Below are 22756 nucleotides of genomic sequence, written 5' to 3' on the forward strand. Positions count from 1 at the left end.
ACAGGAAGTTGACTATTTGATCCACCCTAAACTATAGTTCAATGGTATCACATAATGTAATATTAGATTACACGATTTTCATCAAATAAGATATTATCTGTTTATACTTGCTCCTGTCATTTCCTTCTTTAAATAACTAATGTGCTCTTTATAACTCCAAATTTCCTCTTTAAGGCATTTTTCCTGCCAAAAAGACTTTGGCTCAGAAATCATTCTGGTCTAAAGTTTATTTCTTGCAATAACGTTCTCAAGAATATCCGTTTGAATTTTTCCTTCATCTTTTTTTCAACAAGTATTAACTTACTATCCACTTAGCTGATTACATTCTATTATTTGAAGACTGTCCAATCAATGTATCTGAATATTGACTAAATATAGTTTGCAAACCCAGTCACTATGGTTTGTAAATCCTACCTTGTAGCTTAGAATAACACGCAAACCCAAACTACGGATTGTTCAGCAATCCATAGTCAAGCAATCCATGGTTTTGTGGCCATCAGGGATACACAGTGCTCTTAGTTCAGTTTAAAGTAGTTTGACAATCTTGTACTTTCCACCACTTTTGAATCAAGTCCTAGAATATCAATAAAGTCAAGAAAACATTTCTGTCACACACACTTAATATATAAGCTTACCAAATATACAAGTCCCCAATTGGTCAATCACAATATACTTTATTAATTAATATTTTTCAGAGGAAAGGTTACATTGTTTGAAGGTCATACAAGTGTTTAACATAAACAAGTAAGTGTTAAAAGAAAATGGCAGCCAATTTGAACATTTAATGTAATTTATATAATAAATTTTTTATATAGTATGACTATGCTGCAGTACACCCTGTATATATATATATTTAAATCTCATTTTGAAAAATTAGGACCAGCAAAGGGTCATTCATGGATCTCAGCAAATAATGATGACGTCTGGAATGGGACATGTTAAAAATAAGACCATCTGGTAATCCAACCACAAGAAGCTTTGTCAGGATATACAAAACAGTTATTGGAGTTTACTTAGTCTGTAAGCCTCAGGCTGGGTCTTTTTTTGTTATTTTTCTTCTTTTGGGGGCTAATCTTTTAACCTAACAAAGGTGAAAGGAGATGTGACATTAACTGCATGAATGCAACCATCAATGAACATACTCAGGAACAGAATTCCAAGGGATGGAAAAAACTGATTTCAAGAACAAAATAGGAAAGGAAACAGTTTAAAATATCTGTCTCTCTATTATTTGGCTTTTCCAAATATAGTGTGACAAACGCACATCTCCTACAACTGTTCGATATCGCGTGGAGTATTTTAAAAATGGGAGTACAGAACTCAGTTTTCAGAATTGGGAAGAAGATCAATTCTCACCTTTCAGTACGAACATTGGAGCACACGGCTGCAATTCCCTTGTCACATAGTCAATCAAGGGAGTTCTGTTGTGATCTTGGGGTAGAAGATCTTTATACTTAACCAAGATAAGATGGAGAACCTGAATCATCCTCCTGTTCCTCCCAATTGTCGATGTTTTGGAGAAGAAAATTCTGGTGGGAGTTAATGTCTTCTAATAATTGATCATCTGCCATGGACCTGCTGAGGGAAGAACATGGACATTCTCCCTCAAATTACGAAATTTCATTTTTCAAATGAAAACTGTAATTCCAAGTTTTCTTGAAGGAGTTTATTTCATTAGCTCAATATCTTGAATTTAGTAAAGGAGTGCTATTACAGTAGGTGCATACTGACCAGAGGTGGGTTCCGACAGGCACTACTGCTGGTTCGCTTGTAGGTTTCGCTGCGCATGCGTACTGTCCATGCATACCCAGTGCAATAAAAATTGTTCTGTGTATGCGCAGAAGTTAAAAACAAGATGGCGGCACCTACGCCACCGCCCGCAGAACCGGTTGCCAGAGGCGTGGCAAGCCTGGATCTCTGCCGGTTCCAGCAACCCAGACAGTCAAACCACTACTGGTTCGGCCAAAACGGTCCAAACTGGTAGAAACCCACCACTGATACTGACTCCAGGAAGTGACATTGTTGCCCCATTTTTAAAAAAGTTATTTAGATTTATTTCTGTTTGTTGACAAATGCAGTTCGCTGTCCATAAAATAAGGGTCTTCTTTGATTTTGGATGTTTCTCTCAAACTGTAAAGATCCTAGTTATTGTCCTGGGCATTCTGGGGTGCATCAAATTTCACCAGGCTTTGAATAATGGTAATATGTGGAAATAAGAATGACAAATAATGAGAAATGTACTTTAAGATTGCAGATTATTCAAACCACTGTTTTGGATTTATGACTCCATTATGCCTATTCATTCTGTGTTATTTAGAGGCAGGAATGTAACTCTAATGAATCCTTAAAACATAACCATAGGCTTTCTGCCGCTGTTAGGGAAGCCAAATAAAATAAGAACTGATGGGTTTTGAAGATAGTTTCTCTGGTTGAGCTTACCTGTTAACTGTTTCTTTTTATAGTAGATAGATGATAGGTCAAATTGTTTGGGTAAACAGAGTTGTAGAAGCTTGTATATTGTAGACCTTTTTCGGGGGGAGTTTGCTAATGCTGTAATATACTTATTAGTATTCAACTAGGGCAAGGGTGTCAAACTCAAGGCCCACAGGGTGCTTAGACCTGGCCCGTGGGGCTGCCCTGGAAACAACAAGGGGCTGTCCTTCGATACCTCTGCCAGTGAAAATGGAGCTCATGAGGGCCGTTTGTTTTCATTGGTAGAGGGTTGCAAGATGCTGTTACAGCTGAAAACAGAGCTCGCAAGAGCTGCGGGTGGCCCTCCGAAGCTCCATTTACACTGGCAGAGGGTTACAGGAAGCCGTCACAGCTGAACATGGAGCTTAGGAGCCCATTTTCTCTGGCAGAGCTCTTGGGCCACCACAGGCACCCCCTACATGAATGACGTTGAGCTGGCCACCTCACCCCAGCCCCCAAGGTCAAACATAACCCTGATGTGGCCCTCAATGAAATCAAGTTTGACACTTCTAGTAGAAAGATTTTGTTTTTGTTTTTGTTTTTTTTCCCCCTGGTTAGTTTTGTTTTGTTCTTCTTGTTTTTTGCAAGTTTGTATTTTAACTCTTAAATTTTTAAAAAAGGGAAAAATTGATGGAACTAGAGCTTGCCGAAGATATCTTCATGCTTCAATTGGTGAAGCAAATGATATCTCAACCTCCTCCTCACCCCTTTTCCCCATTTAAGATAAACAGTGGTTAGTTTGCTGTGATCTTTGCTACAAGAATCTCAAAAAGAATCTCCCCCATGTTGTGCCTTCTTTCATTTTCTTGATAGTTAAGTGATAACAGATCAAATTATGGTTTGATACCCTCCAATCAGCTGACAGAGACACCTCTCTTGATTTACAAAGAAGTAAGGGCCAGCTTTGCACAGATGCCTTTCCTCTGAGATAGATTGAGTTTGGAATAGAATAGAATAGAATAGAATAGAATAGAATAGAATAGAATAGAATAGAATAGAATAGAATAGAATAGAATAGAATAGAATAGAATAGAATAGAATAGAATAGAATAGAATAGAATAGAATAGAATAGAATAGAATAGAATTCTTTATTGGCCAATTGGACACACAAGGAATTTGTCTTTGGTGCATATGCTCTCAGTGTACATAAAAGACAAGATACATTTGTCAAGTTACAACACTTAATGATAGTCATAGGGTACAAATAAGTAATCAGGAAACAATATTTTTTGCTGGCTGGGGAATTTTGGGAGTTGAAGTCCACCAGGCTTAAAGTTGCCAAGGTTGGAGACCCCTGTTTTAGAACTCTGAAAAAGATGTAAGGAAATATACAAAAACTTTGTGTATTTTTTTTACATACCACCAGCATAGGAATAAGGTGAGAGAAATGACTTCTATCTGCATACAGAAGTAGAGACAGTCAAGCAAACAGCTGGTGCAACAGACCAGGAGCATTGCAAAAATATGGTTTTAAAATCAAGATGGTGCCAACAACAGTACAATCATCTGTTTGTGTGTGTGTGTTGTACATGTGACACAGATTTTAAAAAATCAAGTTGGCGGCTACAAGTGCATCGTCACAAGTACCATATTATATATATACTGTACCCCTTGGGCATCTCCGCAACAGATATATTTACTCACTTGAATATATTGCTGGGGAAAAACAGCTTCTATTGCTTTAAAATGTGGGTAAGCAGGTAGGTAATTAGAGTCAATATATATGGAGGGAGAAAATGTCTGCATGCCTCCTCAGTATACTGAATCCTGGGGACACAGCAATTCCCAAACAATGTTGAATTATGTTTGCATCAATGTTGAATTACGTTTGCATCATCATTTCAAAATAGGTAATCCCGGGAATGTTTCCTTAGATACTGATGGTCCTGCTGAAACTAGTAGAATGGGTAGGCACCTACCTGATATGGATCTGCTTCTCCTGCTTTTGCTGCTGATAAAGAAATTCTACAATCTCGATTGTGCTTCAAAAACATGCAAAGGTGAATTGACCAGAAATAGTGAGGATAGCCAAAAGAACGACTTATGTCCTCCACAAAAAACAAATTAATGGCTCCAGGGGTGAGCTGCTGGGGGTTCGCAGGGGTTTGGGAGAACCTCTAGCTAAGATTCTGTGCAGTTCAGAGAACCTCCCAAATCCCACTCTTGGCTGGCCCTGCCCACCCACTCCCCTCCCAGGAGTCCCCACACAGCCCATTTTGGATGCAAATGGGCCTACTGGAAGTTTGAGAGGGTCAGAAACGGGGTCATTTCTAGCCTCCAGAGGGCCTCTGGATCCCAGAGGAGGCCATTTTCACCCTCCCAGAGGCTCGAGGAAAGCCTCCAGAGCCAGGGGAGGGCAAAAGTTCCCACCATGGTGCAGGAGGCTGACTAGGCCATGCCTACACCCACCCAGCAACAGGGGAGAGAACCCCTTGCTAAAAATGTTGAAGCTCACCCTGAATGGCTCAGTGTTTCAATTTCTCTTGAAAACAATAGCCTTGGATACTCATTAAGACAACCTGTGTCTAGAAAGCATGAAGAACTAATTATAGGCTCCTTCATATGTAAAAATTAATGCAATATAATAAAACCCTGACTTTTCTCATCGTATAGTATAGTATCTCATAGTATATTTGAAAGGGAGAAGAGGAGATAAATTTTCAAGCAAAGCTTCTATTTTTTCCCCTTTCCTGTCATGAGAACAGTTTGAACACACAAATATGTGAGGCTGGAAGGTGACAACTCCCCACTGATCTATCTTGAGGTCAGCTTTGGACTGTTTTGTCAGCTTTCCCTGGAAAATTATTGGGTTTGTTGCAAGAGATGACAAAAGGCTCCTGATACCCTGCAGAGCAAAGGTAAAGGTAAAGGTAAAGGTTCCCCTCGCACATATGTGCTAGTCGTTCCTGACTCTAGGGCGTGGTGCTCATCTATGTTTCAAAGCCGAAGAGCCAGCACTGTCCGAAGTGGTCTCCGTTGTCATGTAGCTGGCATGACTAAACGCCGAAGGCACATGGAACAAAGGTGGTTCCTATTTTTCTACTTGCATTTTTACATGCTTTCGAACTGCTAGGTTGACAGAAGCTGGGACAAGTAACAGGAGCTCACTTTGTTACACGGTGCTAGGGATTCGAACCGCCAAACTGCTGACCTTTCTGATCGACAAGCTCAATGTCTTAGCCACTGAGCCACCACGTCCCTTAGAGCAAAGATAGGCAATTTTATTTTTGTCCAGGGCCAAGTTCCCTTAGAAATCATCTCTTGGATGACTAATGGAGAACAGTGCTGCAGGAATTAATAGGTAGAGCAAAAGTCAAGTGTATCCCATTTTGGCCTCTCTGGCACTGCCTGTCCTCTCTCTTCCTTTTATTTTATTTTTTTTTCTAATTCTTATTTTTCTCCAGTAAGCAGAAGCCACAGGAATGGGATAAATGGGATAGATGCTACCAGACGTTAGAACTGAGAATTCCAAGTGAAATTGGGCTCAAAGTCACATTTGGTTCTAAGTCACAGGTCGAAGCAGTGCCATGATTTGTGCTACAAAACAAAAGAGAGGGTTTTGAGCTAATGTAAAAATGACAGTATTTATTGCAGCACAAGACTTTATTGACAAGAGATTATTTCACAAGGTGCACTGTGAATGAGGAAATTGCCGGAAGCTTGCATTTTGCTTTTCGTTAACAACTTTAGAGGATGGCATATAGTCAGCTGAACTACTGTACATTAGAATTTAAAAACAAGATGTACAATAAAGTGATACTTTAAACAAAGCTTATAAAAGTAGTATGTCTGGTTTGGTGATCTTGTTCTTCATCTGCAATTTAGTGTATTCTCTTTGTGACAAGATGGGCTTGTGCAAAGCCACTGAAGCAGAGCAGCGAAGAGACAAGCTATGTTACCTGCTTCCTACAGAGTTATGCAACAGTACAGCTGACCACATGGAGAAAGCCAATATGGGAAGCACCATTCCATTCACAGAAGCACTAACACAACAATGTGAGGGTGCAGGGAAATTACAATGGCCTATGCAGCAGAGCGTGAAAAGAGACAGATGAGGTGAAACACATACAATCAGAACAATCACATCAACTTGCATCTTCTGCCTTTCTGGGATGGGCCACTTCTGAGCCTGCAGGTGGATGATGACATGATTGAAATGCTTCTGTCATTGATCAGAAAACGTGCCTATTCATGGAAAGCTAGCATGCCAGGGAGAAAACTGGGCTCGAAGCCCTGACACACTGGTTTTGTACATGCTTACAGACATCCTTTTAGAAAGCAAAAGAGAAAGGAACTTTCCAAGTATGTGATCATCCACCTAGATCCTGGAAGGGCTGTAATAGTAGATTAACCTCCTGATCATGACCTAAGCTTACAAATGCCATCCCAGCAGGCGATTTACCCTGTAAATGTAGAGGATTGTATGATCATTGTAGAGGAAGTATGGGCAATTGTGGGCACACTAAATTTTCAGAAAGTACTGTATGTTGTGTTGTGGGGGCACATGATAACAAGAGACTTTTGAAGCAGGAAATGAGCTCTGCTGTTGGAAATCTTAGCTGATTATTCTCTTGCTTGAGGAGCTTGTGGACGATAGGATCTTCATGCTTGAACTCCCCCCACCGTAGGTGTATCCGCCCCCTGTGAGGCTTCCAGAGCCACTTAAACTGCCCCCACTACTAAATCGGCTCACTTTCCCCCCTCCAACACTAATGTGGCTGTGACCTCCGCCGCCGCCGCCACCACCAAGGCTTAATCCGCTGGTTCCTCCACCCATACTATATCCAGCTCCTCCTCCAGCTCCGTAGCCAGATCCCCCGCCGACACCGTATCCTCCTCCTGCACCGTATCCTCCTCCACTCATGGTGCTCGAGCTGCTGATCACAGCTGTGGATTGGAAAACAATACAGGAAATCAGACTTGTCCACTCAAGATGACAAAAGCACTGTCTAATTTAACTGAACACTAGGTTGCATACTTACAGATATTGACAGGGGTTTCAAACTCGCCCGACATCCTAAGAGAGAAAAGAAAAACAAAGCGTTGAAACAAAGAACAAATTTTACTATCCAGAAAATTCTATACCTCCCAGCATTTTCATGGCATTCATAGTAGCATCAAATTTGCTTCGAAATAGCTTCAAGGGGTCTTTCCTGAATCTTGCAAATTTATCACTCAGGGCCAGAGCATCAGGTTATTAACTATGAGCTGGATATTCTCGGAATAATGAGATTCACACCCAGCTCTGTACAGTTGTATTTTCATAATTCATTTTCTAACCAGTCCTATAGTAGCATTTAAGTTATCTCCTTCTTGGCTTTAGTCTTGTATCAACTTATTTCTCTTTCTGCTATTCCAAATAATTTGCTCTGGAACTATGCATTGTTGGGTTGTTGTTTTTTTAAAAAAAATCTACCTAACATATTTTTCGGAGTATAAGACGCACCTTTTTCCCTCAAAAAAGAGGCTGAAAATCTGGGTGCATCTTATACACTGAATACAGCATTTTTTTCTTCCTGAAACCCCGCCCCCGTCATAAAATGGCCATGCATAGCCTTTAGAAGGCTTGTAAAGTGCTCCTGGGGGTTGGGGAGGGTAGAAATGAGTGAAAAACGGGCCATTTTTTGCTCAGTTTTGTCCCCCCACCAGCTCCCAGGAGCACTCTATAAGCTTCCTAAAGACTATTTGTGCCCTCTTTTGGGGGGGAAAAAACGGGCCTGTTTTCGCAAAAAAACGGGCTGTTTTGGGGAGGTCAGCAGAGTGCAAAAACTTTTTTTAAAAAATTTCCTCTTCAAAATCTTGGTGCATCTTATCCTCCGGTGCGTCTTATACTCTGAAAAATATGGTACATTATTAGCTAAAGAGATTGTCCAAGTCCTCACCACAGAGGTGGTATTCAGCTAGTTCTCTCCGGTTCGGGTGAACCGGTAGCAGTGGCTGCGGGAGGCTCCTCCCACTCACCCTGATGTAATGCGCGAGCACTGCACATGTACAGACAAGGCCCTTGCAAGTGCGCTTACATTTGCGAACCAGTAGGGAAGATAAGTGAATCCCACCTCTGACCTACCCTTGTGCATCTGACCAGAATAGACAACCACCTTCAAAACTCAAATCTTGGCAATTGGTCTTTTGCACATGGAAAGAGGCAAAAGAGTCTGATATCCTGGTCAATATTTACCGGCACTCCTCTCCCTCTAGCAGGGTTCTGTATGTAGCAATCTCAACATCCAGGGCCAGTTTCACATTCATCAGTTCTTGATAATCCCGCAGCAGGCGAGCCAGCTCGTCCTTTGCTGATGTTAGGGCAGACTGGAGGTCAAGCAACTTTGTCCGAGCATCTTTCAGGGCTGACTCCCCACGTTGTTCAGATTCTGCTAAGGTGGCCTGCAGGCTGCTAATCTGAGAAAGAAAGAGACAAATGTTCCATGTTTTGTGTACATGGATGCGATTGCCAATACAAATGAATCAATTAATTCATTAATTCAAAGAGGCAGGGATGTTTTAGTTGAAGCACCAACATTGAGTATTCTTTCCAGGCCCCATCTTTTACTTTTTTATTTTTATTTTTAAGTTTTTATTTTACACCCATAAACACATCAACAACAAACACATGACTTAGGACAACATAGGAACCAAAAGTTCCATCAAAAATCATAGGGCAGTTCCGTATCGGTTTCTTTGCAGTTAGTATTTCCCCTTTCTATAATTAGCTATTTATAACCAAATATTGTTATCTCTAATGTGCTATATATACATACATACAATTGCAGGTAAACATGGTTATTCTTTTTCTATGCCCATCTTATACTATTGTTATTCCATTTAAGAAATTATAGAGTACAGTTTCTTTTACTTTTATTTGTTTCTTAGAGAAGAATGTAAGATTTTGGAGAAAGAATTCCGTCACTAGTTAAGGGAATTCATTTCTTTCTGTTGCTGTTGAGTGTAAGGTATCTGTTTTGTTTCTTGGGGTTTACTCATAGCAAGCCACTGTTTCTTTAAAAACACTATTCTATGGTATTGTTATTTTTACTTCAGTTAAAATATGTCTCTCACACACAGACACACACACATCCCAAGGTGGTTTCAGGGGTGGGCATCTGCGGGTTCGCACAGGTTCAGGTGATCCTCTAGCTTAGGATCTGCCCAGTTCAGCGAATCTGAAAATCCCACCCCTGGCTGGCCCCTCCCCTCCCAGGAGTCTCCACGTGGCCTATTTGGGATGCCAGGTAAGTACAGGGCCCGCATGGAGACTTGGGGAGGGCAAAAAATGGGCTTCCCTAAAGTTGAGGAAGGAGGCCAGAGGCCAGGCCTGTTGCCAGCCTCTGGAGGGCCCCCAGAGCCCGGGGAGGCAGTTTTTGCCCTCCCGGATGCATCAGGAAAACCTCCAAAGCCCAGGGAGGGTGAAAAGCCCCCTCCCCACTGTGGTGCAGGAGATCGACTAGGCCACGCCCACCATGGGCACCACCAGCAACTGGGCAGAGAACATGTTGCTAAAGTTTTTGAAGCCTGTCCCTGGGTGGTTTCCATATGAACCAACTAAAGCTAAAGTATTCATGTGGGAAAATAAGATGAGAATACCAAACCAGTGAAAGTGATTAGTAGAACATGGGATTCTAAAACTCTGAGGAGCCTTGATGATATGCTTTGAAAGCAATTATAAATGGAACTAAGGAAATCTGGAGAAGCCATCAGCCCCTAAATGGAAGATGTCGCCCATTGCCCTTTCTCCCCAGAAACCAAGAATGTTTATAAAAAACGAAATAAGAAAGAATCTAAGGAATTATTGAAATCTCTTACGAATTGTATAAATCCTGTTTACGGCGGGAGGTTGAACCTAGGCAGTTACAAGTGTTGAATCTTTGACCATCATAAAACAATTAATTTCTCCCTTAGAAAAAGAAATAAAGAGAGGGGAGGAGAAAAAAAAGGAGGAAAAAGATATTCCTTACTGCTTTCTTCACAATTTCGATTTCGGACCGAAGTCTTTGGACCATCCGGCTCAGATCTGCAATCTCATCTTTGGTTGATTTCAAGTCATCGCCATGTTTGAAAGCTGTACTTTGCAATTCTTGGAACTGAAAGTCGAAATGGAAAGTGATAATCATCTTGTGCAATCTTAAATAAGCCCTATTCATAAAATGGTCTTTATTCACATGCATAAAATAGTTGGCATGATTGTAAATATGTAGAAAAAAAGGTTGAGTGCTCAAAGTACTTGAAAAAGAAAATTTGGAATTGCACTAGCTTAATGTACAGAAAGGTCTAGTTTTTCCATAGATGAAGAGCCAAATTTAGCTGCAGGAACATAAATCTATTTTCAATAAAGGAATGCATATTTTGAATATACATTTATATGCAGATGTGCTCTCAGGGCAAAAGCAAATGTTTGGGACCCATTCCAAGAAGCTGGAAGACTCTCAAAGACAAAAGAGCCACCTTACCAGATGAGCAGAACATACTTTTCCACTTGAGGCAAAAATTGTATGCCAAAACATTGTATTTTTTCAGCAGCTGAAACATCTCATAAATGCACCCAAGATGGGGAAGGTTCCATTTTAGAAAAATGAAATAAAAATGGAAAAGATGGTGATAACTATTTATAGATAGAGGTCATTCACCAAACCATTTTTGGGTGTAATATGCCCTATGTATATGATGTAAAGATAGTGCTTCCTGTATCTTGTGGAATAGATTAGATCTAAAAAGATATATGATATAGTGATCTTATGAACCTCTTTGGGCTGCCCTAAAGACCGTTGTTTGAATTTCTTGCAAAAGACTAACTTTCTGGACAAACTGCTACTTGGTTCTTTCAGGTTTCAGCAGTTCTTAATTCAGGAGCATCAGAGAGCATTGAATTCAATTTCGTTCCAGTGTAAATACTAAAACCTCTCAGAGATTTTGCTTTGTAGTTGAGGGGACTATTTTTGTCATTCAAGTTGAGTTGAAATTACATCTGCTTTTGCCAAAGATCCTCACCTTACTTTGGTACCATGCCTCAGCTTCTGCTCTGCTGCGATTGGCAATGTCTTCATACTGAGCTTTGACTTCAGCAATGATGCTGTCGAGATCCAGATCTCGGTTGTTGTCCATTTGCAGAATAACGTTCGTCTCCTTAACTTGCGAGTGCAGCTGAGTCAGCTCCTGTAGGAGTTGCAAACAATGCAATTGTTAAGGAAAAAGCCACGATGCAGAACTGTGATAGAGTGTGTTTGTGCCCTTGGATTAACTTGTTAGACATGTGTCTACATTGAAAGGAGCTCACAGGAAAATAATTATATCAATGACTTTCAAGTAAAGATTTCAGATCCTCTATCAAAGCAGATGTCCCAGGGTTTGAAATCCTTTACAGGTGGGATTTCTATCATTAAATATTATTTGGAATTCTCAGTGTCACTTTGTTCATAGCTTTCAACAACCACCATTCACTTCTATGGGGAAAGGATGTGATGCTTGTTCACCTCACATGGCATGGGAGATGTGAATCACTCTCTGAAAGCCCATTAAGATGTCTACCTTTTCAGGTATCCTTGCAACATAGACAGGTCCCTCCTGAGCTCACCCCACACCAAACAATCCAATAAGAATGGATTTATTTTACTTAGGATTATAATAATAATTGATTTGAAAGCAGCTATTTGGGGTTAATGAATTTATAGGTCTTAAAGGTAAAGGTTCCCCTTGCACATATGTGCGAGTCGTTCCCGATTCTAGGGGGGCAGTGCTCATCTCCGTTTCAAAGCTGAAGAGTCAGTGCTGTCCGACATTCTCCATGGTCATGTGGCCAGCATGACTAAACGCTGAAGGCGCACTGAATGCTGTTGCCTTCCCAACAAAGGTGGTCCCTATTTTTCTACTTGCATTTTTACATGCTTTCGAACTGCTAGGTTGGCAGAAGCTGGAACAAGTAACAGGAACTCACTCCATTACGCGGCTCTAGGGATTTAAACCGCCAAACTGATGGCCTTTCTGATCAACAAGCTCAGTGTCTTAGCCACTGAGCCACCACTTCCCATCATAGGTCTTAGGACTGCTTTCATAACAGGTAAAAGGACAGGTTTATGCAGGCAGTAAAACACAGTCAGAAAGCTATACATTGGATGGCATGTATTTCTTGAGCAGAGACCTCTTACATGCATTTAAAATGCTTTTATTGGTCACATGTTGGAAAATGAATTTGCTTTAGGTACTAATAGTTATAAAAAGGCAGAAGTGATTCTTACCGCATCAAAGAGCGCTCTTAAGAACTGGATATATTGAGTCAAGGAGTCAGACTTGGATCCCAGATCAATCTTGTGCATATATGAGCCGTCCACATCCTTAGGAAGAAACATATAAATACTATCATAGTCTGGACAGAGCAGGCAATGATGGGTCAGAGCTTTAACACAGACATTCCCGTTTTAAGGCTTTTTAAGGAAGCAATATTCTATGGAGGTAGTATACCTGGTATATAATATAGAACAAAGCATTACTTATTTATTTGTTCAATGAAGAGCTAGCTTTGTGGAGCTCAAGCCTGCATTTGTAGTGTTCTAGTATTCCACATAAGAACTACCCTATATGGTGGGATGGGTTGCTAGAGAGCCAAAGCCCCAAATTTATCTTGTGAGCTTCCATGGCTGTGGGTAGACTGCAACCTGGCTCTTCCCTCTTTTAGCCCTATAACTTAAGTATTATTCCACACTCATTCACAATCTGTAGTGATTTCAGGCATGGCAGACAGTGCAAGAATACATCCCTATAATTAAGCTGCACTTTTAGAAAATAAAAAATACCCAGGTTAGAAACCAACATTTTTAATGCATAGATATGTGAACTTTTGGAAGAAAGTTTTTTAAAATGTGCTAATAGCAACAATCTGCATCTCTGTCCTAAGCTAAGCTGCACATCAATGATTCAAAATGTGGGTATTGGATTTAAAACAGGTAATGTAGTAAATGTGATTGCCAGGCATGTAAGACTATTAACTTTAACACTGCAAATAGATGTGTAAGTGCAAATGTTTATGAGTAGGGATGTATAAGAAATAAAAAAAAATATGATTGCAGCTTTACATTTCCATGTGTTAATATGTTAATACGGACCGCTTACCTTTTTGAGCACCACAAAATCATTTTCACAAGCTGTCCGTTTGTTAATTTCATCCTCATATCTGCAATAGGAATAAATGATTACTAGCACTGATTATATTAGCTTTATTCAACCGGTTGTTCAGATGTATACAAAATCTTTACAAGCCTTACTGAATATATAACTTTATGACAATTTTCTATGGTAAATGAAATCAGGAGATCATTAGCAATAGCAATAGCACTTAGACTTATATACTGCTTTACAATGCTTTACAACGCTCTTTATGCAGTTTATAGAGTCAGCATATTGCCCCTAACAAGTTTGGGTCCTCATTTTACCCACCTCGGAAGGATGGAAGGCTGAGTCAACCTTGAGCCTGGTGAGATTTGAACTGCCAAATTGCAGTCAGCCGGCAGTCAGCAGAAGTAGCCTGCAGTACTGCACTCTAACCACTGTGCCACTATGGCTCATACTTGCCTAAGTATCAGCATAAGTTCTATACTTCATATAAGAGTATTATACCTCGCCAGATGCTATGCACAGGATCATACATGGCAAATTAACTGGGTCTAAATTGAAAAAGACTACCCACTGCAAATAATGAGAAGGGAAAGCAAAACATGAAACCATGGCGAAAAAAATTAGTGTAAGAGCAGCTACAGTAATTGGGAGGAAGGCATCACGCATTGCTTTGCCTTCTTGACAGAAGTCCACATCATCCACCCAACATCATCTACTTCTCTTCACTTTTACTTACTTGTTCTTGAAATCTTCCACAAGCTCTTGTGTGTTCTTCAGTTCTATGTCCAAATGGTTTTTATCATTGCAGAGGCTGTCAAGCTGTCTTCGAAGAGTTTCAATGTAAGACTCATAAATAGGTTCAAGATTGTCCCTTAGTGCTGGAGAGCCTTGTTGGTACAGAAGATCCCATTTGGTTTCTAGGACTTTATTCTGTTGCTCAAGGAATCGCACCTAAAACCCAACAAGGAATGGAGAGAGAAGAGGGACCTTGTTACCTTTCTTGAAGAACTGGCTAGAATCCATATCTTCATTATGCAGATTAGTCCCTACCCTGTCTATATAGCCCTCTCTATTCCACTTTTCCGTGCAATAATGCCGTCAAGTAGACAGGGCTCACAGAGAATGACTAAACTAAGACACCAAGTCAACTTCCATGGCTAAAGCTGGGAGCTGAACATGGATTTCCCTAGTGCCAATTCAATTCTTGTATCCTTCTTTATCAGATCAGGTGGAAAGGCCCTGCTGAATCTCTGCTGATTTCCCCATGTGACAATATTCTCCATGTCCCTTCTGAGACAGAATAACAGAGTTGGAAGGGTCTTGGAGGTCTTCTAGTCCAACCTCCTGCTCAAGCAGGAAACCCTATACCATTTCAGACAAATGGTTGTCCAGTCTCTTCTTTAAAACCTCCAGTGATGGAGCTCCCACAACCTCTGAAGGCAAGCCATTTCATTGATTAATTGCCATTTCATTGATTAATTGTTTTAACTGTTTTGTCCTCTTGAAGAAAAACTCCTTCCTTAACCCTCCATCCATCCTTTCTCTAATTTTAAAAATTCAGTGTTGAAATGAATTTTCACACAATTTCACAGCATCAATATTTTACATAAATGCATAGATACGTATGTTCACATTGCAAAATTTTAAATCACCAGTTAATTAAAATTCATCAAAGATGCAAAGATCCTTTTTTCAAAAAATAAATAGAATGTTGCATTTTACACCTATATTTTGTTTCTCTAAAATCCCAGTAATATATATTACTAGGAATGATTTAGATGTGAAATGAAGTAGGGAAGCAAAAATATTCACTTTTTGGGAAATATACAAATCAGGATTAGGCAATCCTGACTTCAGTCTTAACCTAGTCAACATAATTGTGTACCTACAGTTGCATTTAAGGCTGCTAATTTGATTAGTGGGGCCCAAGACAATCACTCCAAGGGATCATATGACACCCACATCTAATTATTTAGGCTGAAACATATTAGGTTGAAATGTAGAAACCATTTGACAAACCAAGATGAAGTCCTTCCAGCAGTGGAAAGCTCATCTGGTCCCTACATTTTTAGGGGCATTGGGTATTTTAGAATTGCCTTTGCTGTTTTTCATTCATTTTTAACGGTTTTAAAAAAGGTTTATCAAAATGAAGCTGAGTATGCTTCATTTTTTATTTGTATTTTTACTTCACTGATTCACTAGTCAGAAAACTGTAATTCCTATATAAGCAAAGAAGTAGGTGTACACTGCCTGGAATCATTTTGTTTTATTCTATGATCTGCCACATTAACAGACAAAAGCTTATTATTTTGCTACAAAATCTATAAATTATTGAAGTAAATCTAAAGAAGTTGTGTTTGGGGTACATGCTTTGGAGGTGAGTATGCTTCGAGAATTATTCAGAAGGGCTTCAAAAGCAAACCTATATCCCTCCCCAATTAATGAAATCAGCTATGATCCCCTCCCCCAACTTTTACCTAAGCTAAGCCTGGAAAAAATGTGGCTGCTTTAAAAGTCACTAATGATATGGCTGATTTAATGAATCCACTCAGTGGCCAAAGCATAGAATAGTTTTTCAACGGCATTTTAAGAATGGATTGGTGCTGAATAAATATGGAAAACCATGTTTAATGAAGATGTACTTAGAATAAATTTGGGAAAGAAAAAAAGATGAAAGATCAAAGTAGCTTATCTTTCTTATTCATATTTAAAACCTCTTAGGATAAAATTAGAATGGCTTATTATTTGAAAGGGAGAATTTATTAATGTCCATTAAAGAATGATATAACTTTATAATCATCCAATGCTCTAATTGACATGTCCTCCCCTCCCCCATGCCCTCCAGAATTCAGGCTCTTAAACTGTGAGAACAAAACGTTCATTGTGATTCTGCCAGATTTCCTGGGTGGCCTTGGGCAATTGACTAGTTATCTCATCAGATCATCTCCTTCATCTCTGAAACAAGAGTAATAGATAATGAGGAGCTTAGCCTTGAGGCATGTCGTAAGAATTAAGGAGATAATGATTTTCAAACTTGGCAACAGAATGTAGTGCCATTGCCAGATGATACTCTACACTGCGCCCAAAAAACCTTTGGATTTTGCATGGGAAAAGATTATGTTTCTTATTTAGCCAGAAGTAAAGTTCATATGTATCTTAATAGGGAAATTTGGGTCTGAAAGCAGCACTCTTGAAGACACACAAGTATGGATAAATAACTGGAAAAATCAAACAGCCCATGACATACTCAGCTGTGAGGTAAATTAGATGTTAAATGTACCGAAGAAATTGTGACAAAAATCTGTCAGTTTTGCCTTTATTCCATAGTTATAAATCTAAACTACAGTATTTGCATTTCTCCTATTTGGATAGTCCAAGGTAAGAGAAAGAGAGAGAAGGAATGGGAGAGGAAGAAGCAAAATAAACAAGCATTTTTGCTTTACAAAAATGGGTACTGTATATTGCAGAAACTAAGTGCAAATATGCTTATACTGGAATACACGAGTGTGCATGAATTTTGATGGACTGATGCAGAAACAGGATGCATTAAACTTTTCTTTTAAATCATAAGTGAGAGAAAGTGAAGCAGATAAGTCTGCCCCATCCAAATTCTGGTTCAACCTGACTGAAAGGACAGAGCATCCTATGGAAAGTAAGGTAGTTTTTTCCCATGAGTCTCTGAAGCCACATTTTAGATCATTGTCGATTAAGCATGACCAGTTCACAAGGACAATATTCCCCATTACATTTTGATATTTGCAAATCCAGAACGGGTTTGCCAAATGACAATGTTTTTCAATAATACGTAGTTGCATCCATCTTTTTTCTCCAGAACTATTCATTGAGAACTTGGCCATGAGAGATATATACTGCTACTTGGAAATACGAAACTATATATGACTGGCAACACTTGGTATGCATTTTCATTCACTTTATCCTCAATGTGAAAATCCCAATAGAGAATATTGTCTCCCTCATCTTGGTTCTCAACAGTGGAAGCACCTCAAAAGGCTGAAACAAGAGTTGAGTATAAATGAAAGATTTCCCCCCCCCCCCAAATGGAATATGAACAAGTTTTAATATTTTTAAAACATTGTCATTATTTCTAATAAATATATGCTGTACGGATGAGTTTCAAGGGTGATTATTGTGTTCAGTTGTGGACAACAGCCATTAAGAAAGATTCAGAGAAGTCAAAACAGATTTAAGGAAGGCAGTAAGAGTGATGAGGCAACTATAAACTAAATCCTATCAAGAGGATTGCATCTTATGCATCCAGCTTTGATCACCTCAATGTAAAAAAGATGTTGAGACTCTGGAAAGAATGCAAAGAGCAGCAAAGATGATTAGGGGACTGGAGGCTAAAACATATGACGAACGGTTGCAGGAACTGGGTATGTCTAGTTTAATGAAAAGAAGGACCAGAGATGACATGATAGCAGTGTTCCAATATCTCAGGGGTTGCCACAAAGAAGAGGGAGTCAAACTATTCTCCAAGGCACCTGAGGGTAGGACAAGAAGCAATGGGTGGAAACTAATTAAGAAGAAAAGCAACTTAGAACTAAGGAGAAATTTCCTGACAGTTAGAACAATTAATCAGTGGGACAACATGCCTCAAAAATTGTGAATACTCCAAAACTGGAAGTTTTTAAGAAGAGATTGGACAACCATTTGTGTGAAATGGTATAGGGTTTCTTGCCTGAACTGGGGGTTGGTCTAGAACAGTGGTTCTCAACCTGTGGGTCAGGACCCCTTTGGGGGTCAAACGACCCTTTCACAGGTGTCGGAAAACCCATATTTTCAAGAAAACACGGAAAACATAAAATAATTTTATGGTTGGGGTCACCACAATATGAGGAACTGTATTAAAGGGTCGTGGCATTAGAAAGGTTGAGAACCACTGGTCTAAAAGACCTTCAAGGTCCCTTCCCACTCTGTTATTCTGTAAGAGGAATGAAGGAATGGGTTGCATTTAATCTTGTAAACAGAGAACTGAGATGAAATCGATTAATATAGTACAAATAACTGAAGAAATGTCATGGAGAAGATTAGGACCTATTATCTATCAACTCAGAATGCAGAACATGAAAGAAAAATGGATTTAAAGTACAAGAAAGTAGGTCCTGTGTGGGGTGGGGAAATGCCTATGACAATGAGAATGGTTTGACAATTGCATAATTCGGCAATGGGGAAAAGGCAACTGGCCTGAAAAAGAAAAAGGAAGGGGAAACAAAACTGAACTGAGATGAAGGGACGCGAAAAGATCATTAGACAGGGAAGGGTTAAATTCACCCAGAAAGCAGTGTTCCCAACCCCAAAGCTCCCTCTAGAATCGTAACCTTCAGACATATTCTTCGAAATAAATTTGGATTTCTGCAATGGGCAGACGAATGGACTTGATCTAAATAACCTCATCCAACTCTATAATTTGAAACCATACCATGACTTGTACAAAGACATCTGCCAGGGTTTTTTTTTTTTTTTTTTTGGAAAGCAATGAATGAGTGCTTGGCAGAAAATTGACTAGGCACGTGTCAAGTATATATTTAATGATGGGAAGACATACAGCAATTTAGCTCTTATTGTGGTATGCCCCTGTAGAGCATAATGACAGAGAGCTGTATAGAAAACCCAATGAAGAAAATCTCAAAGTATTAATTAGATTTGCATAGATGTAGACTACACTTTCAGAACATTATATTGTATAGATAGCCCTTCCTGACCTGTGCCATTTTAATGTTCTCCATGCAGGGGTAAGCTCTTTCATGTAGAACACGTGATTCCAGTTTGCAAAGTGTAGGTCATTAAAGCAATTTAATTTTTAAATATGTTCTATATTGTGTGTATGTGTGTCTTTGTATCTTTGTATCTTCAGGACAATCTTGAGTCATGGTGACTGCCTAGACTAATCCCTGCAATTTTCAGGTTGCCATTGTCCAAGGGCTAAGAGCGAGATACTTAGCTACTTTCATATTCAAGACAGGACTAGAACTCAAGCCAATATCTAGCATGATGCCTCTTAGCTACTACACCAAGTATATTTTCATGTATTTCTATTATATCATAATAATAACAATATCATGGGGAAGTAGTTTATAAATACTAGCAATAAATGTTGTGTAAAACACGTTATGAAGACGAACATGAAACATGGTTTTCACATGTACGTGGTCATAACAAACCTGTGATTGAGAAACACCTAAGAATGAAATTGTATCTGTCATTAGGAATATACTATTAACTGCATAATTCCTTAGAAGAACCATTTATATTAACCAGATGAGTCTTCAAATTACTGCTATCAAATTAATCCAAAATGTGCAATAAAGTGTAGCATGCCTACTTCTCTCCCCCTAGATTTTCACCAATATCAACAGTTCTGCATTTTAACTTTTAAATTCTAAAAATCTTTTCAAAAGTCACAATAGTTCACTTCCACCCCAGTTGAAATGTGTGCAAAGCAGTCCTTCTTTAAAAGCTTTTATATTTCTTTTACATGTAGAAAGTAACCTCTATCTCAACAACGTTGTAAGTTTGGTTTGCTAAAATTCAGCTTGTGTTTACCCAGCAGGCTTTCCTCTTATGAGAAAAAAATGCCATTTAAAACTGTTTAGACACATATTCCAAAGAGAAACCAACTCTTTGAAATAATAATGATCAAGCTATTCATTCTGGAGACAATTAGTTTTTCGAAAATTAAACAGGTTTATTTAACTAGATGTACTAGAATAGATTTACATCAATGTCACTATAACATTTTATTTGAAAGAAGCTGCTGTATATACTAAGTGAAGCCAGCAATGAATTTAACAAGTATTGTGGGGGTGGATCCTGTACCAGGCACTGTTCTTTAGATCAGTGTATCTCAACCACAGCAACTTTAAGATATGTAGACTTCAACTCCCAGAATCCTGGGCGTTAACTAGGGAATTCTGGGTGTTGAAGTCTATACATCTTAAACAATCATGTATTCCGTGACAAGATATCTTTTAATCTAGTATCATTACAAATGTCTGACCAACCTTCTTTGACAATTTCCAAGGAAAACTGTAAAACTTTCACATTTATAGTTAACTTCATTACTGAAATACCTTCCAAGTACTTAATTTAAAAGTACAATTTAAATAAAGTTACTAGTTCTTTTCTTAAGTGTAGCTTCCCACCATCTGGTGCTCTCCAGATAGGTTCAATGACAAATGTCATCTTTCCCAGCCAACATAGACAAGGGGATTAATAGAAATTATTACCCAAAACACATGAAGGAGACATGATTGAGGAACGCTGTCTTACAATTAAAACTGCAGAAACTCCCATCATTATAGTTTCAGTCCTTTTGCATCTTTATGAAGCCAGATTTTCATAAGCTATTCAAATCCTGAGCAGCATCATTCTACCTCCAGGTTGTAAAAGAAAAGCTCCCTTGTGTCTTATTTTCAGAACAGTCCTGAACCTCTCATACCTTCCTAGTGTTTCTTTTTGCAATGCAATGTTCTCCCTGCCCTCCATCTTACCTTGTCAATGAAAGAGGCAAACTTGTTGTTGAGGGTCTTAATCTGTTCTCTCTCTTGTACCCGGACCCTCTGAAGCTCAGGATCAACCTCCACGTGCAGAGGAGTCAGTAAGTTCTTATTCACTATGACATTGTGGATTCGCCCAGGTGGGCAAGGCATTGAGCCTGAAAATCCATATCCTCCTCCACCACCACCACCACCACCACCAAAGCCTCCAACATGACTACCTAGGCCCATGCCACTGCCACCAAAACCCCCATATCCTGTGTTATAACTGCTGAATCCCAGACCACCACCCAAGCTTCTTCCAAAGTGAGCTCCTCCACCACCACCGGAAGCTATGCCCATAGAAATCCGCTTGCTTCCACCAGTGTTGTAGAGACTTCTGCTGCCAAAGCCACCACCAAAAGATCCCACTCCTCCGATGACAGAGGTTGAGCTGTTGCCCACTCGGAAGCCACTGTTGGAGACAGAGTAGTTCCTCCTTCCCCCCGCTGAAAATGATCTGGAACTGAATTGCCGGTTCATGGTGCGTCTGTGAGAGGGAGAATGGCAAGGTTGTGAAGCAGAAACAGAGGAGTAGAGATTAGAGGAGACCAAGAGCCCCCCTGTGATGTGGAAATGGGAGATGTCTCCTTATATGCATTTGAAATCTTGGGCTTGGTTGCATGGGAATGAGGAAAGCAAATATTCAAGGGCTTGGCTTGCCTTCAAGCAATGAGTTCTACTGTAACGGCCCAACATCAAGTGCAACACACCTATCCGATAACTTTAATTTGTCCAAATTGCTTGCTTTGCAATACCAGCTTATTTGCATCCCTTTCATGTTCACCATTACCATGTTTGCTTTCTTCAAAGAGCTTTAAGCTATGGTACACAACTGAAGATTAATGCAAGGGGGTACAACTGAGGATATCTTCCTCTGTGCCAACAAATACTGTTGCACATAAAGAACAAGACACAGATCTGGGTGTGGGATGCTCTGCAGAAGTTTGTAGATGTCTTTGGAGCCAATCAGCAAGATTGCAGAGGGAGTTCTAAGGAAACAGTCAGCTCTAGAAAACTCTTCAAAAGTTCATTTTAGAGAGGAACCCCTTAAGACCATTTCGTGCATTTGTGTGTATGTATTTGTGTGTGTGTGATTATGAATCACATAAATGGTGTCATGAGGAATGTACAAAAGAAGAATTAACCGTGTTGCACCTCCACGCCAGTTTTTCCTAACATTCATTTATTTGGATGTGTCCACCTGCAATTTCCACAAATTGCCGCCACCACAAGCAATGTTCAGAGATGAGTCTTAGGCTAAATACTTGAAGAGCATCAAGTTGAGAATGGCTGATTTTCTAAGAATCCATGTAAATGGCTCAGAAATGATAGATTGAGCCATTTGAGTAAACAGCATGCTTTTCTTAGGGCTACAGCACCATTAGAACTGTACGATATTTTATCTAGAGCTATGGCCACTTAAGAAGATTGCGGGTAACACTACAATGTGGGCACCTTGGTTTAAGGAATACTATAAAGAAGTTCAATTTAAATAACAAGTTGTTTTCAAGGGTGATTTCAGGACTTTGGGGTGGTTTGGAAAACCATGTTCAGCTAAATGTTTCCAGCTTCTATTCAAGCAATACTAAGTACTCTACTAAACCACAACAAGTAATAAAGGTTT

The 22756-nt window shown here is 39.6% G+C and overlaps 1 protein-coding gene across 1 annotated transcript; it reads right to left on the bottom strand.

The window, feature by feature from the left end:
• Positions 1-6072: 6072 nt before the first annotated feature.
• On the bottom strand, positions 6073-21612 carry LOC106543668 (keratin, type II cytoskeletal 6A-like). Its single transcript, XM_087707875.1, has 9 exons — positions 21085-21612; positions 14310-14524; positions 13571-13631; positions 12700-12795; positions 11456-11620; positions 10426-10551; positions 8652-8872; positions 7456-7490; positions 6073-7360 (listed from the first exon to the last, which is right to left on the bottom strand). The coding sequence occupies exons 1-9, from the start codon at positions 21610-21612 to the stop codon at positions 7029-7031; spliced, it is 1779 nt and encodes a 592-aa protein (XP_087564001.1). The 3' UTR covers positions 6073-7028.
• Between the last annotated feature and the right edge of the window lie 1144 nt (positions 21613-22756).

The sequence above is a fragment of the Thamnophis sirtalis genome, unplaced genomic scaffold (genome assembly GCF_051295495.1).
Source record: "Thamnophis sirtalis isolate CommonGarterSnake01/CBP01778 unplaced genomic scaffold, rThaSir2_p1.2 scaffold_3, whole genome shotgun sequence".
In the NCBI taxonomy this organism is placed as follows: Eukaryota; Metazoa; Chordata; class Lepidosauria; order Squamata; family Natricidae; genus Thamnophis; species Thamnophis sirtalis.

Coding starts and splice junctions, on each gene's coding strand:
- LOC106543668 (XM_087707875.1), bottom strand. CDS start 21,612: ATGAACCGGCAATTCAGTTCCAGATCATTTTCAGCGGGGGGAAGGAGG. Junction 13,632..14,309: donor GTGGAAGATTTCAAGAACAA/GTAAGTAAAAGT, acceptor TTCCTATTGCAG/ATATGAGGATGAAATTAACA. Junction 7,361..7,455: donor TGAAACCCCTGTCAATATCT/GTAAGTATGCAA, acceptor TCCAATCCACAG/CTGTGATCAGCAGCTCGAGC.